The 23,138-nt window shown below is 40.4% G+C and overlaps 1 protein-coding gene across 3 annotated transcripts in view; it reads right to left on the minus strand.

Annotated features, from left to right (window-relative positions):
• The window catches only part of RAB11FIP2 (RAB11 family interacting protein 2), a 42,935-nt gene extending 20,240 nt beyond the window's left edge, over positions 1-22,695 (minus strand). Inside the window, exons 1-4 of one of the 3 annotated variants that reach the window (XM_045439097.1) lie at positions 22,035-22,695; positions 15,875-16,317; positions 14,667-15,135; positions 10,986-11,171 (exon numbers count right to left, since the gene is read on the minus strand). In XM_045439097.1, the coding sequence (XP_045295053.1) occupies positions 11,033-11,171; positions 14,667-15,135; positions 15,875-16,317; positions 22,035-22,387 (1,404 nt within the window). In that variant the 5' untranslated portion in view covers positions 22,388-22,695 and the 3' untranslated portion in view covers positions 10,986-11,032. Of the gene's footprint in view, positions 1-10,985; positions 11,172-13,344; positions 13,959-14,666; positions 15,136-15,874; positions 16,318-22,034 lie in introns of those variants that run through there. The other 2 variants (XM_045439098.1, XM_045439096.1) reach the window with 2 other exon arrangements.
• Between the last annotated feature and the right edge of the window lie 443 nt (positions 22,696-23,138).

Consider the following 23,138-nt stretch of genomic DNA (forward strand, 5'->3'; position numbering starts at 1 on the left):
AGTGATATTTTAGATTAAAATACTACATTATCTCTCCTGGGACTGGGCACACACACTGAATGCCTGAATGGTAAAACAAAACCTAATACATAAATGTCTATGGGGATTAACTGTAATTTACTTATTAATATTCTCACAGGATGTCTTTCATGAGATCTCACAGGCAAGACAATTAAAACCTGTGGTCAATGACACCAGAGATCATGGACAGCAAATTCAGAGCAAGCTGCTTTTCAATCATGAATAGTAATGAATATATTGTTGAAGATGTCCTAAAATTTGAGGACTTAAAGAGATCTATGAAATTAAGGTACTTTTCACCAAGAATATCATATTCAATCCAATTTAACTTGCCATTTTCTCCTGATGAAGAAATGAAATAATTATTTTAAATACAGTAGGTCAAACCATTCACAAATTTCCAAACCTAAGCCCTATGGCTTGTACAATCAAGGCCAACCCAGCACCGTTGATCAGCCTTTTCTTGTGAGAGGCTGAGGATCTGGGGAAAGGAAACTCCTCCCTGGAGGGAGGGGAAGGGGTGACAAGTTGGTCCTGGGGCCCTTTGGCCTAGGCAAAGAAGGCCAGAGAGCACACAATACTCTGGGCCAAGAGTACCAAGCTGGCTCTGTACCTGGGACAAAGTCAAGTTGTGGAGAGGAAGTCAATGGAGCCCTCTGGTCACCAGGGAGGCCTCAGAGGTTCAAGAACACCCTGCAATTAGGCCCCTGGCCAGAAAGCAGCAGCTTCCCAATCCCAGTCATCTTTGCTGAGCCTTCAAGGAGGGACGCCCAAGGCAGCCAGACTTACCAGGGCCCTTCCATTAGGTGATCTGCAGCCCAGACTCCTGTGCATACTCCCTGGAAGCAGAGCTGCTGGGGCAACTGGGAGATTTCTGGCCACTCTACACCCTCAGCTGAGAAGGCCAGCCCTGAAACTTTCCGGGTGATCAAGAACTGATTTCACAGGGCTACGAAATTATAAAATTTTGCTGGAAAATACATTGTCTTGTGTAAAAATATACTCCCTAGACACTCCAAAAGTCGGTAAATATAATTATTTTTATTGGAAATTATACATTATACCGTATCCCTCAGCCAGCTTTTTCTGAATGGTTCTTCATTATTAAAATGGTTCTTTATTATTAATAGTAAAAAAAACTAAGAACATTTTATTATTTTTTTTGAGAGAGAGAGAACGTGGGCACATAATCGGGGGAGAGGGGCAGAGAGGGGGAGAGGGAAAGGGAAAGAGGGGAGGGGGTGAGAGATTGAGAGAGAGAGAGAGAGAGAGAGAGAGAGAGAGAGAGAGAGGAGAGGGAGAGAATCCCAAGCAGTCTCCGTGCTCACTGAGAAGCCCAAAGCGGGCTGGGTCTCACGACTGTGATCATGACCTGAGCCGAAATTAAGAGTAGGACACTCAACCAACTGAGCCACCTCAGCACCCCACTAAGAACATTTTAAACACAGGAATCCACTGATTTAAAGAGTGTACCTTGTCCCATTTGCAAGTTTCTGACGCCACAGTAACTTCCTCGTATTCTTGCTCCTACAAGCGATATAAATAAAATTACTTTTCACTGTCAACGGTTTCTATTCGAACTTAAAAATTGAACTTAGAAATGTGGTTTCACTGGCATCATTCTCCGATTTCGTGAGTGTCTCTTCCTGTTCCGGCCCATATCATACATGCAGTAGCCATGTCGCTGTTCTCTGGTCGTCCCCACAATTGTTTTCCTTTCACATCGCTCATATGCCAAAAAAATCTTTACACTTATTATAGCATTAGCTGCAAATTCTTCATTGTGATATTCTACGTTCCCATTAACAAGGTCCCATCTCCACGGCTACCTCCAACCTTAATAGTTTCAGGAAGGCTAGGTCCCTGATAGCCACTTAAGACACTAACTTTTAACTCATTCACTGGTCTCATTCTAATCTCCATTCAAAACAGCACTTTCCTCTCTCTTCAGAGATCCATCCTTTGAGGCTCTGACAATTCTCCCTTTTCCATGATGCCTAGACTGCCTGACCTCACCCATTTAATCTCCTGTCATTTTTAGCTCTCTGAGCATTTACTAACTGTACCACCAATTAGCACAATTAATTACGTATCTTGTATCTACCTGCCAATGATCCTAAAGACAGAGACACTGCCTTATGCATCCTTGTTTCACAGTATTGATAGAATTGTCATAGGGGCGCCTGGGTGGCTCAGTAGGTGAAGCGTCCGGTTAGTTCTAAAACCAACATCTTTTTTTAGGATATCACCCTAATACATACTATCTTGTAGTCTAAAGATAAAAGGCACAAAAAGATGGCATTATAAGACCCTACCCATCCCTATTATTGCATAAAATAAACTGATGACAATAGAAAAATACCTTAAATTTTGGTTATATGTATTTTTTCTCTTATGTGAGGAATATTTTTTAAAACCAGAATGATAGAACATTAAAAACATCAACTAATATTACTTCAGGCATATTAAAGAACCTTGAGTGGAGAAACCACTCAAGCACAATCTTATCTTCTTGGTGAAAAATAGAATACAGGACGCTTTCCCCAACAAAGAATGAAAGAGCCCACCTCCAAATCTGGTTAGAAGGGATACACTAGTGCCTGTGTGAATTTCCTAAGGCAGCGACCCTTTTCCCAAAGGGCACTCTGGAATGTTCTGAGGAGATTTCTGTAGGCAGCATTTATCTTTCTTTTTTAAAAAAAAAATTTTTTTAATGTTTATTTATTTTTGAAGGAGAGAGAGACAGAGTGTGAATGGGGGAGGGGCAGAGAAAGGGAGACACAGAATTCGAAGCAGGCTCCAGGCTCCAGGCTGTCAGCACTGAGCCTGACACGAGGCTCGAACTCACAAACCGCGAGATCATGACCTGGACCCAAGAAGTCGGAGGCCCAACCGTCTGAGCCACCTAGGCACCCCAGCATTTATCCTTATTTTGATAGTCTGAACTGCCTTCTTTAACAATTTAATCTAAGCTCAGCCACATGAGTTTAGAAAATATTCACCATGATTTAAGGTAAAACCAAAGCTTAGATATTTACCCTATCTTTATTAGAGCTATGCAAGAATTTCTGAACGCAAGGTTTCATAGCAATATTGATTATAATACATTTGCCTTGCAAAGTAATACATTTTCTTTTTTTTTTTTTTTTAATTTTTTTTTTTTTTTCCAACATTTATTTATTTTCGGGACAGAGAGAGACAGAGCATGAATGGGGGAGGGGCAGAGAGAGAGGGAGACACAGAACCGGAAACAGGCTCCAGGCTCTGAGCCATCAGCCCAGAGCCTGACGCGGGGCTCGAACTCACGGACCGCGAGATCGTGACCTGGCTGAAGTCGGACGCTTAACCGACTGCGCCACCCAGGCGCCCCTACATTTTCTACTTAATACGGAGAATATTTTACTTAATGTGATTTAGTTTATCAAAGATTATTATGGAACATACATCTTGAAAGAAACTAGAAAAACTATCAAGTTTATTGTTTTCTGCCAAAAGTATATCCTCTATCAATGAGAAACATGAGCCCCTAAATTCGACTTTAAGATTTAAGTTGAGAATACATTATTACTTGGAAATAATGTAACTTATTTAAAGCGAATATTACATATTCTGTAGATGCCGTGGAAGATGCCCCCACTTTCCGGGTCACCCTGTGGCAAACAACCCTAAGCACTTCATGTGCACCTACATTATTCAATCTCTTCTACGACTCCAAGGTTACCAAGCTGGTTATTCCATTTTACAGCTGAAAAACATGAGGCTTAGAAAGGCTTTAAATAAGACCATACAGGTCTCAATCCAGGCATGAGGCCTAAATTTGAACTCTTAGTACCTCTCCTAAATTCTCTTCAGAATATTCTACTATTACCGTATTTATATTTTCATGTTACCCGGCAAAATCTTTGAGTGGAAGAAGGTAATCAAATAATACGTTCTGAAACAAATATTAAATTATGTGCAGTATGATTTCCATTTTTCATTAATGCGGGGCACTTAATTTCTTTGAAAATGGAAAAAAAATCTATATGAAACAAATACACTGTTTACCTCTAGGCATCAAACACGTGATGAACCTGAACCTCCCCCCCCTTTCCCCCTCCAGGATCCACAACAAAGAGGTCCTTATATTTAACGCAGGGCTGCTGCAGGGCCCTGGCTAATTGGCTCCTTGGTCCCCTGAAGTAGCAAACGTACTTCCTCAGGAACCTACCGGGCAGGGAATGACAGACATAGAGTATAGCTCCAAGACTCCAACTAAAAAAAGAAATGGCAGAATTACCAAGTAGTTAGTAAAGAGCTAATGAAGTTAACAGTATACAGTCACCATTTATCAAATATCCTTTCAAAATGCGTCTCGCATTTTTTTTTCAATGAGTTTTCTTGCTAGCTACTAAAATAACTGTCTCTCCACTCATTCCCCAACTTACAAAATCATCTTTGATGGCCGAGGTTAAGCTCAAAGGCCTCTTCCTTGAGGAAGCATTTCCCAATTTGTGGCCAAGTGTTCGTCTACCTTTTGTCTATAGTGAACTCCGTGTGCAACAACACACAGTTCATTCTGCCTGGATTATGGGTCACTGCTTACATATCCCTCTCCCTAGTTTGCGTGGCTACTAGGACTTTAGTCCACTATGAATTCTATCTTCAAGCCACCCACCCTTAGCCCTAGTAGAGCCACATAAGCATGTCTGTTACAACAATTTTTAAAAACTGGTGAATTACGTTTTACTCCAGGCCAAGTTGACTCATGTAATTGCTATTTAAGTGGTATTAGCACTTTTGTCAGAAAGGTTTCTAAGATTAAAATAAATACATAAAATACACACATTTTTATCTGATGTATGACATATTATATTTAACATACAATATTTATATATCACATGTTAATGTTTGTATTATGTTATCTAATAGTATTGTATTATATTTAACACATCAAATCAAAGAACAATAATTTGTTCTTAAAATATAAGTTCAAGGAGACAAATGTCAAATATCTGGATCCTAATATTCTTAGAAACTAGTTAAACGTATAAAAAGGAAATTGTTTCATAATCAGATTAGTTGCTTTATTTTCTATCATCGGCAGCTATTTAAAACAACCTGGCCACAGGTTAACACTCCTACCATATATTAAAATATAAAAACAGTACCTGTATTTCAAAAGTCAAAGCTTTACTGTTATGGCAAGAAGTAGCCACGGGTGAGGTCATTAGTCATAGTGGCGCAAAAGAAAATGTTCTAAACATAGAAGCAGGGGCCTGGACAAGTAGTGTATGCAGAAGTAAGGGCTAAGTATGGAAGAAACAGAAGTTATTCTCTTGAAAGAAACAAACAAAAGGGTTCCAACAAGGACACGATTTGGTAAACTCAAAACCGCTGGAGAGAAGTACATGTAGTCATTACAGGGCTAAGGTGAACACGCTTTAAATGCATTAAAATCCATAAGCAATTACAGAAATCTGCATTGTTGTGTTCAAAGAAGCCAAGTGTGTTTCAGTATTCACAAAATCTCAAGAACTATTATTACTGTGCTGATACTAATTTCCTTGTCTTCAATAACGCAGAACACGTGATTTCAATTTCTAAAATAAAGTTCTAAAATAAACAAAACAGCAACTCATTAAAAAAAAACCCAAAACTTGAACCTCTCCATTAAGACTAAAATGCCAACTCTGATTCAAAAATAGGTCTGACATTGTTGTAATATAGATCTTCCTTGACTTACAGTGGTGTCATGGCCCAATAAACTCATCATAAATTGAAAACACCGTAAGTTGAAAACGCATTTAATAATCCAAACCTACCAAACATCATTGCTTAGCCTAGCCTATCTTAAATGGGCTCAGAACACTTACATGAGCCTACAGTTGGGCAAAATCATCTAACATGAAGCCTATTTTATCATAAAGTGGTGAATATCTCATGTAACTTATTGACTACTATACTGAGAATGAAAACCAGGATGGCTGTATGGGTACAGAGTGGTTGTTAAGTTGTCTGACCTCGTAACCAAGTGGCTGACCGCAGGCTGTGGTGGCTGCCGCTGTCCAGCCTCATGAGGGAGGATCCTACAGCATTTCATAGGCCCGGGAAAAGAGCAAATCTCAAAATTCCGAAGTATGGTTTCTACTGAATGCGTATCGCTTTACCACCATCACAAACTTGAAAATTCGTAAGGTGAACCATTGTAACTTGTGTTTCATCAAATTTAAGACACTGATGAAAGACATACCATTGGAATGATCCTTGTGTCTTCTGCTTTACCAACCCCCCACCATCCAGACCCCTGCATACAAAAGTAACATCTCCAAGACGTTCCTTTCTTTTCCAACCTCACTGCCAAGTAATCTCCACCAACTCTCACCCCCACAATCGTTCTAACTTTCTAACTAGCTTTTCTCCCCCTTCCCATTCATGTCCCCACCAGAGTCCCCCAAGCTCCAGGGCTAGCTAAGATAATTACTCTGATCCTATCACGACCTAAGTTAAATATCTTTCACGGTTCCCCAGTGCCTATACAATGTCCAGTCCTTAGCATGGAATTGAGACCTAATACGTACATGCCTGCTTCTATGAACTCTAAGAGCAGGATTTATACCTTGATAACCTCTGAGTTTCTTGTATATAGTAAGTATCCAGAAATAATGCAAATGAAAATACCATTTGATTCTCAGATCTGAAATTTAGAGTAAATCATCTGGAAGGCCTGGATTAGTCACCCTGAGGAGGCAATGGAATGAATCAGGAGACCTGCAAGGGCTTTCTTCTTATTCTTAATCTTCAGAGTATAACATGTTTATAATAAAGGTCTGCTGATTGTGGGAGTCTTCTGAACCAAAAATCGATTCATACCCCAACAATTTCAAATTTATGCAGGTCGCACCAAATGTCTGAAATTGGGAATCTCTAGAAAGTACCATAAGAGCATGACTGGAGGGACCTGTGCATATTATATAAAAGCTACACTGGTGAAAACCAGTTGCCTTTCTGGCCTTGATCCTGAGAGCTTTAAAGGGAATGAGGAAAGCAAGGTCAATTTGGAATAGACAATTTTAGCCGACAGGACACAGGTAAAGACTAAACAGAACAGCAAATGTCTAAAACAATTAGAATCATATCATTTGTGTCTTTCCAATGTATTGTTCTCATAACGCACAGGTTCATTAATGGCGATTAACAAAGATTATTAATCTATATGTAGCAAGCTTCCCTGCTTGTTGGTCTTACAAAGAAATAATCCTCTCAAATTCTATCTTAAAAATTAAAATTTACATATTGATTTACAAAATTTGGTGCACTGGGGTCACTAGAATATAATCTTAATACTTTCCTATCAGAAATCTCAAGGGGACTTATATACTATATCTTGTATTTGATCATATCATAACAACTTGTTCCCTTTAACTATTGGACTCGCTGTGTTATCCTGTGTCCAGTGCCTAAGAGCTCGTTAATTACCTAAACTATATCTCCATAGGTCTTGTTAATTACCCGTCTCCTGTCTCAGAGGACCTTGTTAATAACTTGTACAGTCTCTCTAAAGAGGTCCTAACAACACATTAAAATTAAAGATGCTTTTCTTTTAGCACCTGTCAAGTGCTGTAAATTGAGAAATTTTCACATCAGTTTATTAGCCTACAGTAGTTTTTGTGGATTTTTTTGGCTGGTTTGCTTCTCTCACAAAATCTCTCTGTATCTTAATCTCTCAGCTCAAAATAACAACAACAACAACAACAACAACAACTTAACAAAGTTTCGTCTTTTTTTGTTATGGAGCTTTTTTTGTTTTCAATTTTGAAGTCTATAAATATCAATTTGCATTAGTGAGTTAGCAAAAGGATGGCATGGTTGGTATCTGCAAATTAACCCATCGGGAAATGTACCAATTAATGAGAGCTATTATAATGAGTATTAGGATGACAAAGGGTAAAAAAAGTTTCAAGTGGCATCTGGGGAGTTCAGCAGGAAAGTTCTAGTTAGTGTTAAGGGAACTCATCATATTGCATATTCCGTGTTCCCAGTCACTGTTTCATTGGATACATTCTGCAAATCCCGGGACACTAATGGATTAATGGCTCTAAAAATCACCTCAAAAGTTTTTGTTTTCTGTCTCATAAATGAGGCTACAAGTTTTCAGCTATGTAAAAGGTGTATAGCCTGTCATGAATAATAGGCAAAATTATCTTTAATATTAGACAAACAAAAAGTAAATACTGTTATTAACATAAACCTCATGCACTTTAAGGTTTACCACGCCAAAGACTGAGTTGTAAATTCACACGGGAGGGGGACAAAGGTACATAAGGAGTGTTATAAAAATGAAGATTTTAAAACTATGAATGGGATTATTTCTTTAGGAGCATTTGTTCGCTATAACTTTTTAAAATCAAAATGTAGGCCTATAGTAAACAGTCTTTTTTTCATGAACATGTTCTGCAACTCCATAATAATGATTACACGCTTATAAGCCTATGGTGATGGGTGATTTGTGAAAATAAGAAACACATTTAAGTATACACTCTAGGTAACAATTTTTTATACCTTCTAAGAAAGGTATGCTACAACCATAGACAGGAATTGACTAGTTAAGGAAAGAAAGAAGGGAGAAAGGGAAGTAGGTCAATGTGATCCCAAAAGTAAAAGGCATTCTGTCATGCAAAATTATAAAATACTAGTGATAGATAGGAGTTCTTGATCTCAGACACTATTTCTGCACTGTCCTAAAAAACAGCTAAGGGGCACACAGGGTTTTCCACAGCAAATACTGCCAATGGAAATCCATGCGTATATGTTCCAATAAAATCAGTAACACCCGGAATGATATCATAAAACATACCATTAAGTGAACATAGAGCAACTGAGACTTTTTGCCACATGGTATTCACAACTACAGTAAGGCGGAAAAATAATGAAGGGAAAGCATGTTCTTTGTGTGAGTCACAAACGGAAGGATATTCCCAAAACGAAATTCTCCAGTAAAAATACCTCCCGTAAGTTCTTGCTCTCCGACGAGCTTCCTCTCTTAACATCAAACATCAGCTCTCCATACAGGGTACGCTTATATTATCGACTGTGTATTTTTTTTTTTTTAATTTCAGAATAAGACATACCCAACGAACTTTCTCCTTAACGAATTCCCTTGACTGGGTAGAGTTCTTCAATCCTACACTTTTTCACGGAGGCTCAGAAGAACACGCATCTCAGAGTTTCTCTTCAAGTTATTATAGGTAGCGTATAAACACACGCATGTTTTGTAAGTGTTGTTCATCACTACTGATGCCTAGGTTTTACCTGAACCCTGAGAAACAAATCGTGCACAGAGGCCATAAATATTAAACCGTCAGACATTTCAATGCCTACCATGATTTAGATGTGTCTTAGCTATTCGGCCAAATCTCATAGCCCTCTCCACATCCCTGTTACAGTCAAGCTGATCTCCTTACTTTGGCCTCCGCCTCAGTGAAGGCCCTGTCAGCAAAACTAACATGACGATGTCACCTATGAGTTGGTGAACTATGAGTTCACCAACAGGACTCCTAATTCCTATTCATCAATGAGTACTTACTGAGCTCTTAGGAAATACATGATATAATTTAGATTAGTGATTGTTAAACCTGACTGAGAATCAGTGGTTAAGTCTTAAAAATGTTGATTTTTATTTCAGGGCCCATTCCACTAAAGATTCTAACTCAGTATGAGATAGGACCCAACAAACTGTAAGTTGAAAACAAGTCCCCAGGAGCCCCTGAAGATCAGCACTAAGGATGTGCACCGATGTAGGTGCTGTGCGGCACCCACAAAAGAATTCAGCATAGCTGTTACGAAGCTTAGGTAGCTTAGGAAGTCTGCATCTGGTGTTACAAATCAGTGGTTCTTTCAACTTTTTTCAACTAGGCTTTTTAAGCACACCTAAGTTACTATGGCCCCTGTGCCCTCACGATTAATAATAGTGCTAAGGGTTGTGAGAAGTAAATGCAAAAACTGCAGTTCACTTAATATTCTGAGGATGTATCATTCAGACAAGGTTTAACCAGTTATGCTTCGTTAGGTGGCCTTCCACACTCGTTCAGGGACACAGGCTGCCCCTATCTTATGGCTCTGCCCTTCTCAAAGATCTCCACTCAGTTAGCCTGGGGCTCCGCCAACTAGTTCAGTAAACTGCCAAATAATAAATACCTTTGGCTTTGGCCTTCCTGGCCATACAGCCTCTGTTACAACTACTTGACTCTACCACTGTAGCACAAAAGTACCCATAAACCAACGGGGAGGCTGTGCTCCACTGAAACATTCCTTACAAAAATAGGCAGCGAGCCAGACTTGGCCCCCGAGCCTTGTTTGCCAACGCCCTGGTCTAAGGTAGTGAGGAAGAGAGGCAACAGTACGTTGACGACTATCCAGTACGTTTTCACGAACAGACCTGAAGATGGTCGACATCTCTTCGGCTAACTCTTCATTAAGCCAGGACTTCGTCACATGTCCCCACCTGACTAAGGGTCTGTGTCCGTCTGAAAAGAAAGGGCATCATGTGTGCTGAACACACCCACCACTTCCACGTTCCACTGGAAGACCGGCCCAGTGTTATAGAAGGAATGGCTGTGAACAGATTATTTAAAAATGGTGCAACAAACACGCAGGGGTTTTTTGTTTTCGGAAAATTATATACCGCTGATGCAAACAGGCACGACTTTACGAATTGTGGCGTTAACCACACAACGCGTTAGTTGATGCTGATGATGCCAAAGCACCTGTGATTTGTAATTAAAAAAAGCAAGCGTAGCCATTTTAAATCACAGATAACTCGATACCCATCATAAAGCGATGAAACATCTTCCTGAAAATGGCAAGAATTCCAACTACACCTTCCAGTCCACGTGCAGTAGGCGCTTTGCAGCATGCCAGGTGTTCAACGGCATCCAGACTTTTCAGAGGTGGCACAGACCACAAAGTCAATGCGGTGTACTCACCGCACCCCATTCAGCTTCTTCCGGGTCCATCGCTGAGCCCGATTTCTTCACTGGCTGCACTGAGGCTGGGACGTGACTGCGCTCTGGCCAAGGGGACATCTGCAGAAGTGACGTACAGCACGGCCAGGCCTGGCACATGAAAGCGTGCTGCGTGGGGGCCTCCGCTCGCTTTGCCTGCCGCCTGACCTTGGAGACAAGGTGGTAAATGGTGGCACAAGAAAGGAGGAGCCTGGTTCCCGAATACTAGGGTGGCGCTGAACGGCTGCAGGGAGCAAAACACTGGCTTCCCTCGTCCCCGGCATCGTGAGTCAGGAGGCAAGAACACGGAGCTGTATGCTTGTACCGTGATAGGTGATAAGCCACTGAAATCTGGGGTTATTACATTACAGCTGGTAACTTGCCTAACACTGGGTTCTTAAGAAAACTCCAGAAAATGTGCTATTTAGGGTATGAATATTACATTTCGGGAGTCCTTTAAACACACTCAGATCCTAAATAATGCTGAGTTGTACACAAAAAATGCACGTATCTGCCTTTGTGGCTCTGTCTTCCACGTCCCAGAAGATCTCGATCTCTGCAGCCCACCCTGGGCTGGAAGAGGAGACTGAAGGAATAAAAGCACATTTTAGGAAACTGGTCTGCCAAGCTTTGTATTCATTCACTCAAAAATGTTTTTTTTCTAACACCTGCTACCTGCCAAGCGTCAGGCTGGAGACTCGGGGCAGAAACACGAATGCCATGTGGGCACTGCCCTCAAGTTGTCCACGGCGGCGGGAGGGAAAACAGTGACCAGCCTGTATCAGTGAACGACGGGAGGCCCGTAGAAAGAAGACTTACGTAAGAAAATGCTGCAGCACACAGATCAATTACCCTCTCCACCTCCCTAGGAAGAGCAGGCCGGGCTTCTGAGAAGAGGGGCAGGGGGATGAGAGAGACTGCAAGTTAGTGACTGCGAGGACAAGCGTAGAACCCCCGTTCTCTGTTGGAGTAATCCCACAAAAAGCCTGATTCATTTCTCCTATCAGTTTGATGCAAGACTGCAGGACCTATTCCAAGAACAGAAGCAAAATACCATATTTGTTTGTGGTTTACAAGGTGCTTTCTTCAGGTGGACTTCACTTTTTACTAACAAATGAAAACTGTGATGTCTAAGAAAGTGTTCCTTGGTCCTTTCCAGTTTTAATCCTACGCTATGCCCACGCAGGGCAATACCACGGCCTCCCTGCACCTGCCATCACAGGTGAGCCAGAGACATCACAAAGAACACGATCCAGTTCCACAGCTACCCAGTTTACCCTCAACTTTGCTCCGCATTCTCTCGGACACTAGTCCCAAGAGTCCAGGAGACTCTAAACAGATCAATTTAGCACAACTGGAAAAAAATAACCTGCAGCACACGTCCTAGTGATAGGAGTCCATAGCTTCAAAAGTGCCTTCGGTGGAGATATTAATGTGAGCAATCTAAAATGTCTCCTATCACTGACGGCTGATGTCGGGGCGAGAAACAGGAACATACTGTTACGTAACGACATAACTACCTTGACCGTATTCTCCAAATTCCACGCAAGATAAAGCTGCTTTCTGGAAGTTTGAACTGCTTTCTTTTCCAAGATCTATTTATAATCGATCCTCCTTCTTTACACTATACATTAGAGCAACCGCAACCCTTTTATTCCAAACGTGTTACATTTACCACAAACATGGTTTGTACACAGACGGAAGGTTAACTTCCCAGGAACCTGGATGGTTGTTATCCGCATACCTGACATCCCAAAGAATAGGGAGAAGAGAAATAAAATTTTTAAATCTTGTTTTTTGGTTGTTTTTTTTTTTTACGTGCTTGCAAACGTGTTATGCATATATCAAGAAACAACTCTAATTCTGATAGAAATAGCACTCGTACTGAAATCGCCCGAACAAAGCCTGAATCGGGCAAAATGCCACACTCACTTTTCAAATCTGTGGCAGTCCATGTGAACAGCCCAAGTAAAGGGCAATTAAAGAGCTGAGGACACTTATTTTTCCATATGCTGCCATAATTTAAAAACATTATTTTCCTATCATTTCCCATTTTTCTTGCTTTTCTTTGACTCTAAAATTATATAAATTATCCAATCTCTAAGTTATCTCAGACAGTTGTTTTTAATTATCTTCTTCATAAAAAGAAGTTCAGTGAAAGTGGGGAGAAGCAAATATATTCCTATTTACCCCTGTAATTTAGGACTTAATATATGCAATATAAAAATCTCAAAATGAAATATTTGAGAGCGGCATAACTACGGACTCAATAAAACATTAATACCACACGATAAAAATATATTCCTTTGGAGTGTAGTTTATAAAGAAAACCGAACAATACTTTTTAAAGCCATGGCAAATATTTATTGCTAAAAGAAAACGAAAGAAACACGTTTCCCGTGAAAATGTTAAATGCCTACTTAAATGCCTACTTTAACGCGTCATTAGGAGATCGGAAGACAGGTGGGAGAGTACGGTCTAAACGGGTGCTTGTTAGCACTGTATTTTTCGCTTATAGTGGGACAAAACAAAGCACTGCTTTTGAATAAAGTATGATATGACAGTATATAAAACATAATAACAGCTACCGTTCACGGGTTCCCTATCTGGGCCCTGGCTTTATACCATGTACTTGATTTGTAACTTATCATCACCCAGTCCTACCAGGTAGGTATTCTTTTCCTTGTTTCAAAGATGGAGATGATGAGGTTTATAGAGGTCACAGAGGTAGCGAGCCAGGGTTCCCGCTCCGGTCTGCATTCTAGACATTACTGCCTTGAGGAAAAACTTCTATTTCCCATGGCAGACACTCTACGATACTATTCTATAATTGCTTAGGATTCCAATACATTCATCTTAGTCTTTGCTTAAGGTTTCTTTAATCAGCTGTTCCACGGTGTACTTCTGCAAAATCCATAATCTCATTTAAAGGTATATTCGCAGTTCCAACTTGTACTAAGGAATAAGAAAAGTACCGTTATATGCATAACTGAGAACTCAGATTTTGAAAACCTAATCTTTATCATTACCATGAGAGTGATCATTCCCATGCCTACAAATCATCATATAGATACACTTTGATATATTTACAGTACCCACAAGGGTCACAAAATTCCAGTAACCATTCACAAAGAAAAGCTACTTCTAAAGAGCCACTTGCTAAAGGCAGGTGACACCTACTATGAAAACCAGTAAGACCTAACATGAGCCAGCTATTCTTAGAGAATAGCCCACGGGTTGCTATGGTCCACTAATCCTCTCCAGAGAGCCCAGGAACTAATCCCTGGAAAATAATATCTAGCAACACAACATATCACCTAAATTTTGGCTTCAAAGAACACCCACTGGTGATTCACTCTCACCATGTCCCATCAAAAGCTATGCTGCTCTCTTCACAAGTGTCAGCTGAGTTTCTGGCTCACGTAAGTAGAAAATAGACTAGGGTAGGGATTAAGAATCTTTTATCCTTCTAAGATAAAAAGTTCAATTCCAAAGATGTATGCAATGATTCCTGGCTCCATAATTAATTATAAAAATAAGATAAGAATTTTGTTCAAGTCAAATAAAAGGAATTTAAAACATTCAAGTATTTTTAAAGGGATATGTGATACTTTAAGGACGCTATTTTTCAAAATAGCCCAACTTCCCCCATGTTAGGCTTACCTTGAAGATGGCATTATATTTGAAGCCCTGAATTTTGTTGTAAACGGATTAGTTGACTCATAATCGAAATAGTCCTGACGATTTTCACTAAATGCATTGGGTGATTTCAAGTCACAAGGGCTATCAGATCCCCCATTGTTAAGTTTATCAGATCTTCTGCTATCTTTTTTTCCAGTCACTCTTTCAAACAGGCTAACTTTCTCCCTTTTCTCCCTTTTATTTTCTTTCCTTACTTCAACTGGTTTTGAAAATAAATTCATGCTGCTGTCCCAGGATTCACTGCTTTCTTCAAATGGATTTTTCTTCCTTGGCAGTGTTGCAAATTTTTGGGGTAATGAAGCAGTCACATTTGTAAATGGGTCATTTTGTCTTCCGAAAGACGAGTCACCTTCATCCACACTGCTGTCAGGTTGGTTCATTTTAGAAGTATCAAAGCTTAATGTTCTTCTGTGTGGAGATTTGAGACTTCCTGCAAACAATTTTGTAGTTAGTACATAATCAGTGACACATTGCATCACGCTACTTGACAGATTCTGTGTGCACACTGCTGCTTTTAGAATGAGAGCAATTAGCTATTTAAAGATATTAACCTTTAAAATAATCAAGGAAAACAATCTTAAAATGCTAAAGTATAGCAGTCTGAAGTAGGCAGGCTATTAATAATTAGCATATTGCTAGACAATCAGTAATTTACTCAGCTCAGAAAGAAACAATCATATAAACACACTATAATGTCAAAACCAGAGGTTCTGGTGGGCATGATGGTGCTATACATTCTCAAAGACGTTTTTCATCATTAGCATTAAATATACTTTCCTACTCCTGCACACGCAAGGTTTTTCTTCTAGGAACTTTCTGATTAAATGGAATATCCATTTACGTCTCAGGCTTCCGAGACTGAAGAAACAGCAATTAAGAAAAAAAAAAGAGAGAGAGAGAGAGAGAGAGAGAGAGAATCCAGGCTATGAAAAGCAACTGGGACTTATTTTTGTTATCACTTAATATAACCACAATGCTGAATGCAGACCAGTTCTGCCTTTAATAAACATCAATTTTGAGGATAGTCAGCACTCAACAAAGATTTGATAACTAAACTTGAAAACTATCAAGAAGTTGCAATTTTTAATTTTCTAATTTTCTAAGTGAAACTCTGAAAATTAAAAGGGTAGTTCAGATCACTGAGGCTACGATTAGAAAGTGTCACTTACCACTCTCCGGAACCGCTCCGAAGGAATCTATCTGGCGTCCAAGAAGATGTGTCTGACCAGCGGTGCCAGACTTCAGCTTCTCAGAAGATATGTGGGTCCCAGTCAGATCAGACATCGAATGTGCCGAAGAGAGTCGCTGAGGACCCAAAAGGAAAGGCTTTTTTGGTTTGGATTTCATCTGCATTTCACCACTTGAAAATTCAGTACTGGCATCGGGCATGTGAGAACTTGGAATGATGGCAGAAGACGTATCAGAAAATGTCCCATCGTTTTTTCTACCTTTCATCTTATCTTTTAATTTTGCAAAAGGAGACCTTGTTTTGTCCTTCATTGATAAGTCAAACATACTTGCTGTCATATTGTTCCTCATGAATTGAATATTGACCTTTATCTCACCCCTGTTTTTGGCTCTTTTTCCTTGTTTGGATTCTAATCTAAACCACCTTAAAGAGAAGGAAAAAAAAAAAAAACTGGGTTGTAACATGTAACAAAGAGAGGATATGTGCTTGTTATGTACAAATAGCTTTTCAGGCTAAGCTATTATTACAAATCAAGGCACTCTAAGCATGACAGTGATTATGTGTCCATCTGACGTAAATGTTGCCAGTGGCCTAAGAACACTGTTTAAGGTTAAAAGACACTGAGGTAAAGACTACTGAAAGAATTCATCAATACAAACTACTTTTGAGCACTATAAAATGATAAAGGATCACATTTTTTAACAAATACATATTTAGCCCCAACCCCCAAATATTTCTTCTCTAAAAACGACTAAAAGAATGTTGTTGATACTGGAGACCACTGCGCTGGAGTTCGCTAATCATGAAAATTACATGTGATGTGAATTTAGATCCATGTGAAGTGGGTCAAAGCCTTCTCCTGAATAAAATCTGAAAAACGTGTAAAACGTAGGAAGTGACAATTAGTAATAACTCTTGTAAGGGTTTTGAAGAAAAGAGAAAGCCTAAATGCTTCCTGTTAGAATGGACTTGCTTCATTTGCTATTGCCACCGTAACAATACCAAATAAAAATTCTCTTAATTGGGGCCAAATCTTCTGCTTTTAGTCAGTTCACCGAATTGCACTGCCCGTTCTCAAATGACGTTACAGGAGTCCCCCTTATCCGCGGTTTCACTTTCCACGGCTTGTTACCAGTGGTCAACCGCCTTCTGGAAGAAGATGATCCTTCTGGTACTTCCTCAGAAGGTCGGCGGTAGCCTCATGCTAGGTCACGAAGCCTACATCACTCACCCCACTTCGTCTCAATCCGGAGGCATTTTATCATCTCACATGATCACAAGAAGGAGGATTACAGGACAGTAAGAGATGTGAAGAGAGAGACCCATTCACGTTACTCTTATTATAGCATATGTTACAACTGTCCTGTCGTATTATGAATTTCTCACTGTGCCTAATTTATAAGTTAAACTTTATGACAGGCACACATATACAGGGAAAAACATGGTGTATCTAGGGTGGGGTACTAGCCACACTTTTAGGCAACCACTGGGGTCTTGGAACGGATGCCCCGTGGATAAGAGGGGCTACTGGATAAGAGGCAAAGTTTATTTTGGTTTTGTTCACAGTACTTTTATCCATGAGAAAGTCTTCAGTTGTCAGTGTTACAAGCAAGTGGTCATTCTATAGGGAAAACAGCCAAAAGAAAAAGAAAAAAATGTGCAAAATCGAGCCTAGAAGAAAGTTTCTATAGTGTTTTCCCATTACTTAACAATGAAGCATAAACCGCACACAGGTTAGTACTTAAATACAGCTCTAATAAAGTGTAACAGATTTTCTTAGCTACAAAGGAACTCTGATCTAAGTTTACATTAGTACTTTCTCTCCTTGTTACTAAGAAGATACCCAAGAAGCTTATGTTTACCATACCCCAAGTGAAGACCGGTTCACGGGTCTTTCCAGGCAGGAGAGGAAATTAGCACATAGCATATATACCAGCCACATCTTAGCAAGCAGCACACAAGAGAAATATTTTCTTCGTTAATTTGAGGCATTTCAATCAATTAAGATTTAGTTGCATCAAAGCAAGCAATTTATTAAAATAAAATATTTTATAACAGAAAGCCTTAATCAGAGACCCTAAACTGAGAAAAGCCCTTGAGGCAAATGGTGAAATCTGAAGACACAGGGACTAGAAATAAGAAATGACAGCAATAAACTCTGTGGAATAGAAAACCCTGAACAATACAGAACTTAGCACTTGAAAAGCTTGGTAATAAAACAAGGTTATATACCCAGTTATTAATTCCCAGTTTGGGGTAATAAAGCCATTTTAAATAGGGGAGAAATGCTTCTGACGGAGGGTACATGGGAAATATTCTGTACCATCTTAGGCTTTACACAAAATAAGCGAAATACACTTTGCAAGAAACATACCAAAAACAAAACAAAAAACCTAAGCATGCAGGACTTTCATGTATATAACAAATCAAAGCAAATCTGAGAAAAAAAAATAAGCCAATAAACCGATAACCCAATAAATGGAAGAGGGTAGAAGTAATCAAAACTCACTGAATTTCAGAGATAAGACCAAACCAATCATCTAATTTAACATCCACTTTTCACAGATGAGGAAATTGAGGCACAAACGGTAAGTAACTTCCCAATGTCAGATTAAAGTTCAATAAGGAAAATATCCAAGTGGATGAACAACATGTGCATGAAAACAGTTGCTCTTTCCTATGTGATGAACCACATATGTTAGTAACATTAAAGGCAGGGCTGGTCACATGTTATAGAACCCTCTATTTAATCAAGAGACAGTGACAGCCAAAGAGGAAGGCAGCACAGGTTTTCTACTGCTAAAGGGTAAGCTACTTGAAGAGTTTGCCTTGCACTCAATAAATGTTTACTGAATACTTTTTCTAAAACTCTATTTTTAACACAACCGAGCTATAATTCCGTGTGTGCGTTGCATTGTTTTATTTTATGGTAGGGAACACTAAAGACTTAGGTAAGCTTTGAAGGATCAAGCAAGTCGGTATTTGAATACAAACTGTAAATACACTATATTTTCCATCCTCCCCCCACCCCGCCCCAAGGAGAAAACTGCAAAGCACTTTTAACGAACATATAAACTTAAAATTTAGGCATGACAAATAACTTCAGCTGCTTTGTTTTGAAAGTGATATAATGGGGAAGTCTTAATGAGACCTTCAAGAATCATTCCAGAGATAGTACTTATTTTCCCAGGCTTCAGAAAGATAAAATGAAGACACATCATTTGGGGCTTAGTGGATTAATGCTGATTTTTTTCACCTCTGGAGTACCGGGTTTCAACTGCGTCTGGCCTCTGTTCAATTTTTAGCGGGCACAGGCCCATGTTCAAAAGCCACCACACATGTGGGAACTATTCCCAAGCAATCGGTGCTGTGTGGTCAGAAACGGGACAAGATTGGCAGGAAGGGTGCCAGAGGCCAGGACACAGGTGCACTGCAGACTCACACAAAAGTCCTAAAATCTGCATGTGTTTGAGTCATACCTAACTCGAGGGACTCTGAATGTTATTACTTTTCATGAGCATTTAAAAAAAAAAAAAAAAAATCAACATCACCCAGTTCTGCTGTAAAAAAAAAAAAAAAAAAAAAAAATCAATAGATATTACATAACAGCATGAACGATTTTACCATTCTATTATTAAACATTGTATTATTTCCTTAAATCTTGTGCCAGAAGCAACCCAGACACTCATAAAAGTGGGAGATACAGAAGTTCTCTTCCCGTGCCCCACTCAAAGTGTTCTGGCTCAGGCCCTTTCCCTCTCCTGACAGGAGAAGAGAAGAAAAGAAAAGGAAAAAAAAAAAAAAAAAAAGGGCATTTAATTTCAAATCATAAAAATAAGTAAAATAAGAGTTTTAGCCTTCATACTTCTCTCCCTATCATGACACAATTGGAAGACAAGCTGTAAATACTTGTCTTCAGCGTCAGGAGTAAAAAGTGTCACACCCAGCAGCTTCATGGGACTTCTAAATCAGCTGGTGGCCTTCATCACTCATACCGGTTTTCTAAAAAGCACTTGGGGATAGGCCGACAAGGCTCAGCACTGTGCAGAATATTAAATATCTTTCTTGCAATACACCGGTGGCTCAAGTTCATCGCTCACTGTGCCACGTGCACAGCTGTGCTGCAAAAGGAAGCTATTAAATATATTAAAAACCCAGAAATATTACCAATAAAGATATCTCATCAAATATGTGGTCCTCATTTATCCACAAAGAAAATGGGATTTAATAACATATGAAAATCGCTTCACATGCAATAAACATCACAAGCCCTGTTGATAACATTTAAAAGCGGTTTCCCCCTAAAAGTTCTTATCAGTTTTATGTAGTGGCCAATAGAGAATTCCCGTAGGGAGACTACGATAAGAGAGTGTTGCTTATGATCAAATTTATTGTCATTCGGATGCTGACAAAGATAAAGAGTACAACAAGAAGGAACTTTAAAAGCTTAGTTCATCCTCTGAGTTTCCGAATTCACAGTTGGGCCTACTTTCACTCAGAAAACTTACATTGGAGAGAAGGCCTGAAATACATCATTCGATAACCTAAAAAATGCCCAAAGTGCAGCATAATATTTCAACTTATAATATACTTAAAAGTTTACATTCAAAGCACTTTAAATATTATAGAGTGAGTGTCATCCAAAGTTGGTGATTTGAAACAAATTATTTGCTAATTATCCACTGTTTTTTTTCAGTTTAAATTTGATGAAGAACTCCTCAGGGGAAACTGAATACCACTTTGTAGGTATCAAACAGTGATCAACATCACTGATATATATTCAACTTTACATTTTTTAAGCCCTTTCTCTTTTTGTTAAAATACTGTTATCTCTTGGTGAGCTTAAATGTTTACCATTTTCCCTCATGCATTCCCAGTACTTATCCCTCTACCCTTTTACCCTGCGTATATTAAATCTTACATACAGTTCCGATTTAAAAGACATTTTTTAATAAAAATAGAAACTGCAACCAGGAGAAGCCTGCAGGAAGATATGTACAGAAAATAATAAGACACGGCTGTTCTCAAAATATAAGAAATTAACATGAACCTCAAGAAAGTTACGCTTATAAAAAGTTTTTAAAAGGGCAAATAAATTTCAGTTATGACTGAAAGAAACACCCAAGCTGCTTCGGAAACTTGAAGTCCTGTTATAAATTCAACCTGTATTTTTCTCTCATTAATTCCATTAATCTTAAGGGTCTCTCAGACCAGAATAATTATAGGCTTAAGAAAGGGTGAGTACACCTATCTCTGGAAATTTACTATTTTTCGACTTGAGACATAACATCCAGTGTTAAATTATATTATCCTTTTTTTAAATGAGAACGTATCTACTCTAAGCTTGAAAGTCACAGGTAAAAAAGGTCATGTTTGTATTGAAAAGGTCATCAAATCACTTCATCAGAACTGAACCCTTGTCTCCAATCTGAGAACATTCCACATAGTCTAAACATGCCGACTTTACAGAACTAATTCTGAAGTAATACACTCCCTCCAATACGTTGTAAATTCAAAGAAAAATGTTAGTGTCTATTGAAGGTTGAGAGTATTTGTACATAGTTTTCATTTTTTTTTTTTTCTTGTAACGGCTTTAGACTCCATCAGGCTGTACTGACCCTGAAAGATGGTTGAGCTAAAATAAAGGCCAAGTTTATAAAGCTGCAATGAAATACTGAGCTCTAAATGTGGTGATTTATCTTCTGACAGAGTTCAGTATGTGACCTGATATTGGAAGACTTAATTTTCTGACGTTCCAATTCCTGGAAAATTGTAATGTTTAATGATTATAACAATTTACACAGACGTGAAGTTTTAGTTGGTCAACACTGGGATCCAGTCCTCCTAGGAGTAGTGAAACAATGTCAATTTACTTACAATTCAATGCAAAATATTCAATTATTTAAGATGTTTCCCTTAAACGCAAAATGAGAGTAATGGATCCTTAACGACTCCATTTAAAAAATATTTCTTCAGAAGGGCTACTTCGACTTCAGATGTGTGCAAATGTGGTGCCCAAAACTAGGTCATATTTCAGTCCAAAAACCAACGCCCCAGTTACACAAATAATTTCCAAGAACAGAAAATCCATAAATAAGATATCATCTCCCCCCAAATTCAAAATAAATTATATAACTTACTCTGTTTTCCTTCTTTGTTTGTCCTCAAAGATGTCATTGAGATTGATTGCCACCTGCCCTAAAAATTTATCCAGACCCACCAGGGACCTGTGCATAACTATGAGGAAAAGAATGTATTTCTCTGGATTCCCCTGCATTAGCAACCCAGGTAGCTCAAAAGAGGCCTCTTCCTTCCAGACTGGCTCAAGGGTTTTCTCGGCTACAGAGGTGGAGTACTTTTCCTTGCCCAGCTGAATTATAGTGTATGTGTCATTGGTGCCACTTTTGCCTTTGGGCTTCAGATCTTTGGCTTGGAGCACTGTGACCTGCACGTGGGTAGGAAACCACTTTTGGGCTTGCTCGGACAGCATCATTCTGTCCTTTTTCTCTGCACCGGGTTCTCAAGCGCAGGCAGTGCCCCTCCCGGAGGGAGAGCCTAATTCCTTAACCGCTGCATCCTAAGGGCACTTAACGGCGACGGGCAGACTCACAGCTGCCCAACTTCGCCAGGGCTCACTGTCAAGCGCCTTGCTGGGGCAGCCCCGGGGCACGGCTGCTCTGGGGGTGCCCTCGCCGCGGCAGAAGCGCAGGGGCCCACCATCCCCAGGCCGCGCCGCCCAGGCCTCCGCGAGGACCCCGCACCTTCACGCGCCGCCGGCCGCGGGGACGGGCCCTGGGCGGAGGCGGCGGCGGGGGCGGGCGGCTCCCGGGCCTGCGGGCAGGTGAGGCCTGGCCGCCGGGACCCGCGGAGGGCTGCGGGGGTGGGAGGGCGCCCCCGGCCCGGCCGACTAGGGCTCGCCCGCCCCAACTCGCAGCCCCCGGCCCCCCCCCCCCGCCCCCCGCCTGCCTCCTCGCGGCCGGGCCGCCCCCGCCTCCTCCGCACCTCCCGCCCGCCCGCGCAGGCCGGCGGGCCCGGCCCGGCTCCTCCTTCCGACCCCGGTAATACGAACCGCCGGCGGCTCGCGCGGCCTGGCTCCCTCTCGCAAACCTCTCCCTCTCCCTCTCCCTCCTCCTCCTCCTCCTCCTCCTCCTCCCTCCTCCTCCCCCTCGCCTCGGCTCCTCCTCTCGGGCGGGGGCGGGGGCGGGTCGCCTGGCTGTGGAGCGGGACGGGGGACGGGGCACGCG

This window comes from Leopardus geoffroyi, chromosome D2 (assembly GCF_018350155.1).
Source record: "Leopardus geoffroyi isolate Oge1 chromosome D2, O.geoffroyi_Oge1_pat1.0, whole genome shotgun sequence".
NCBI classification, from domain to species: Eukaryota; Metazoa; Chordata; class Mammalia; order Carnivora; family Felidae; genus Leopardus; species Leopardus geoffroyi.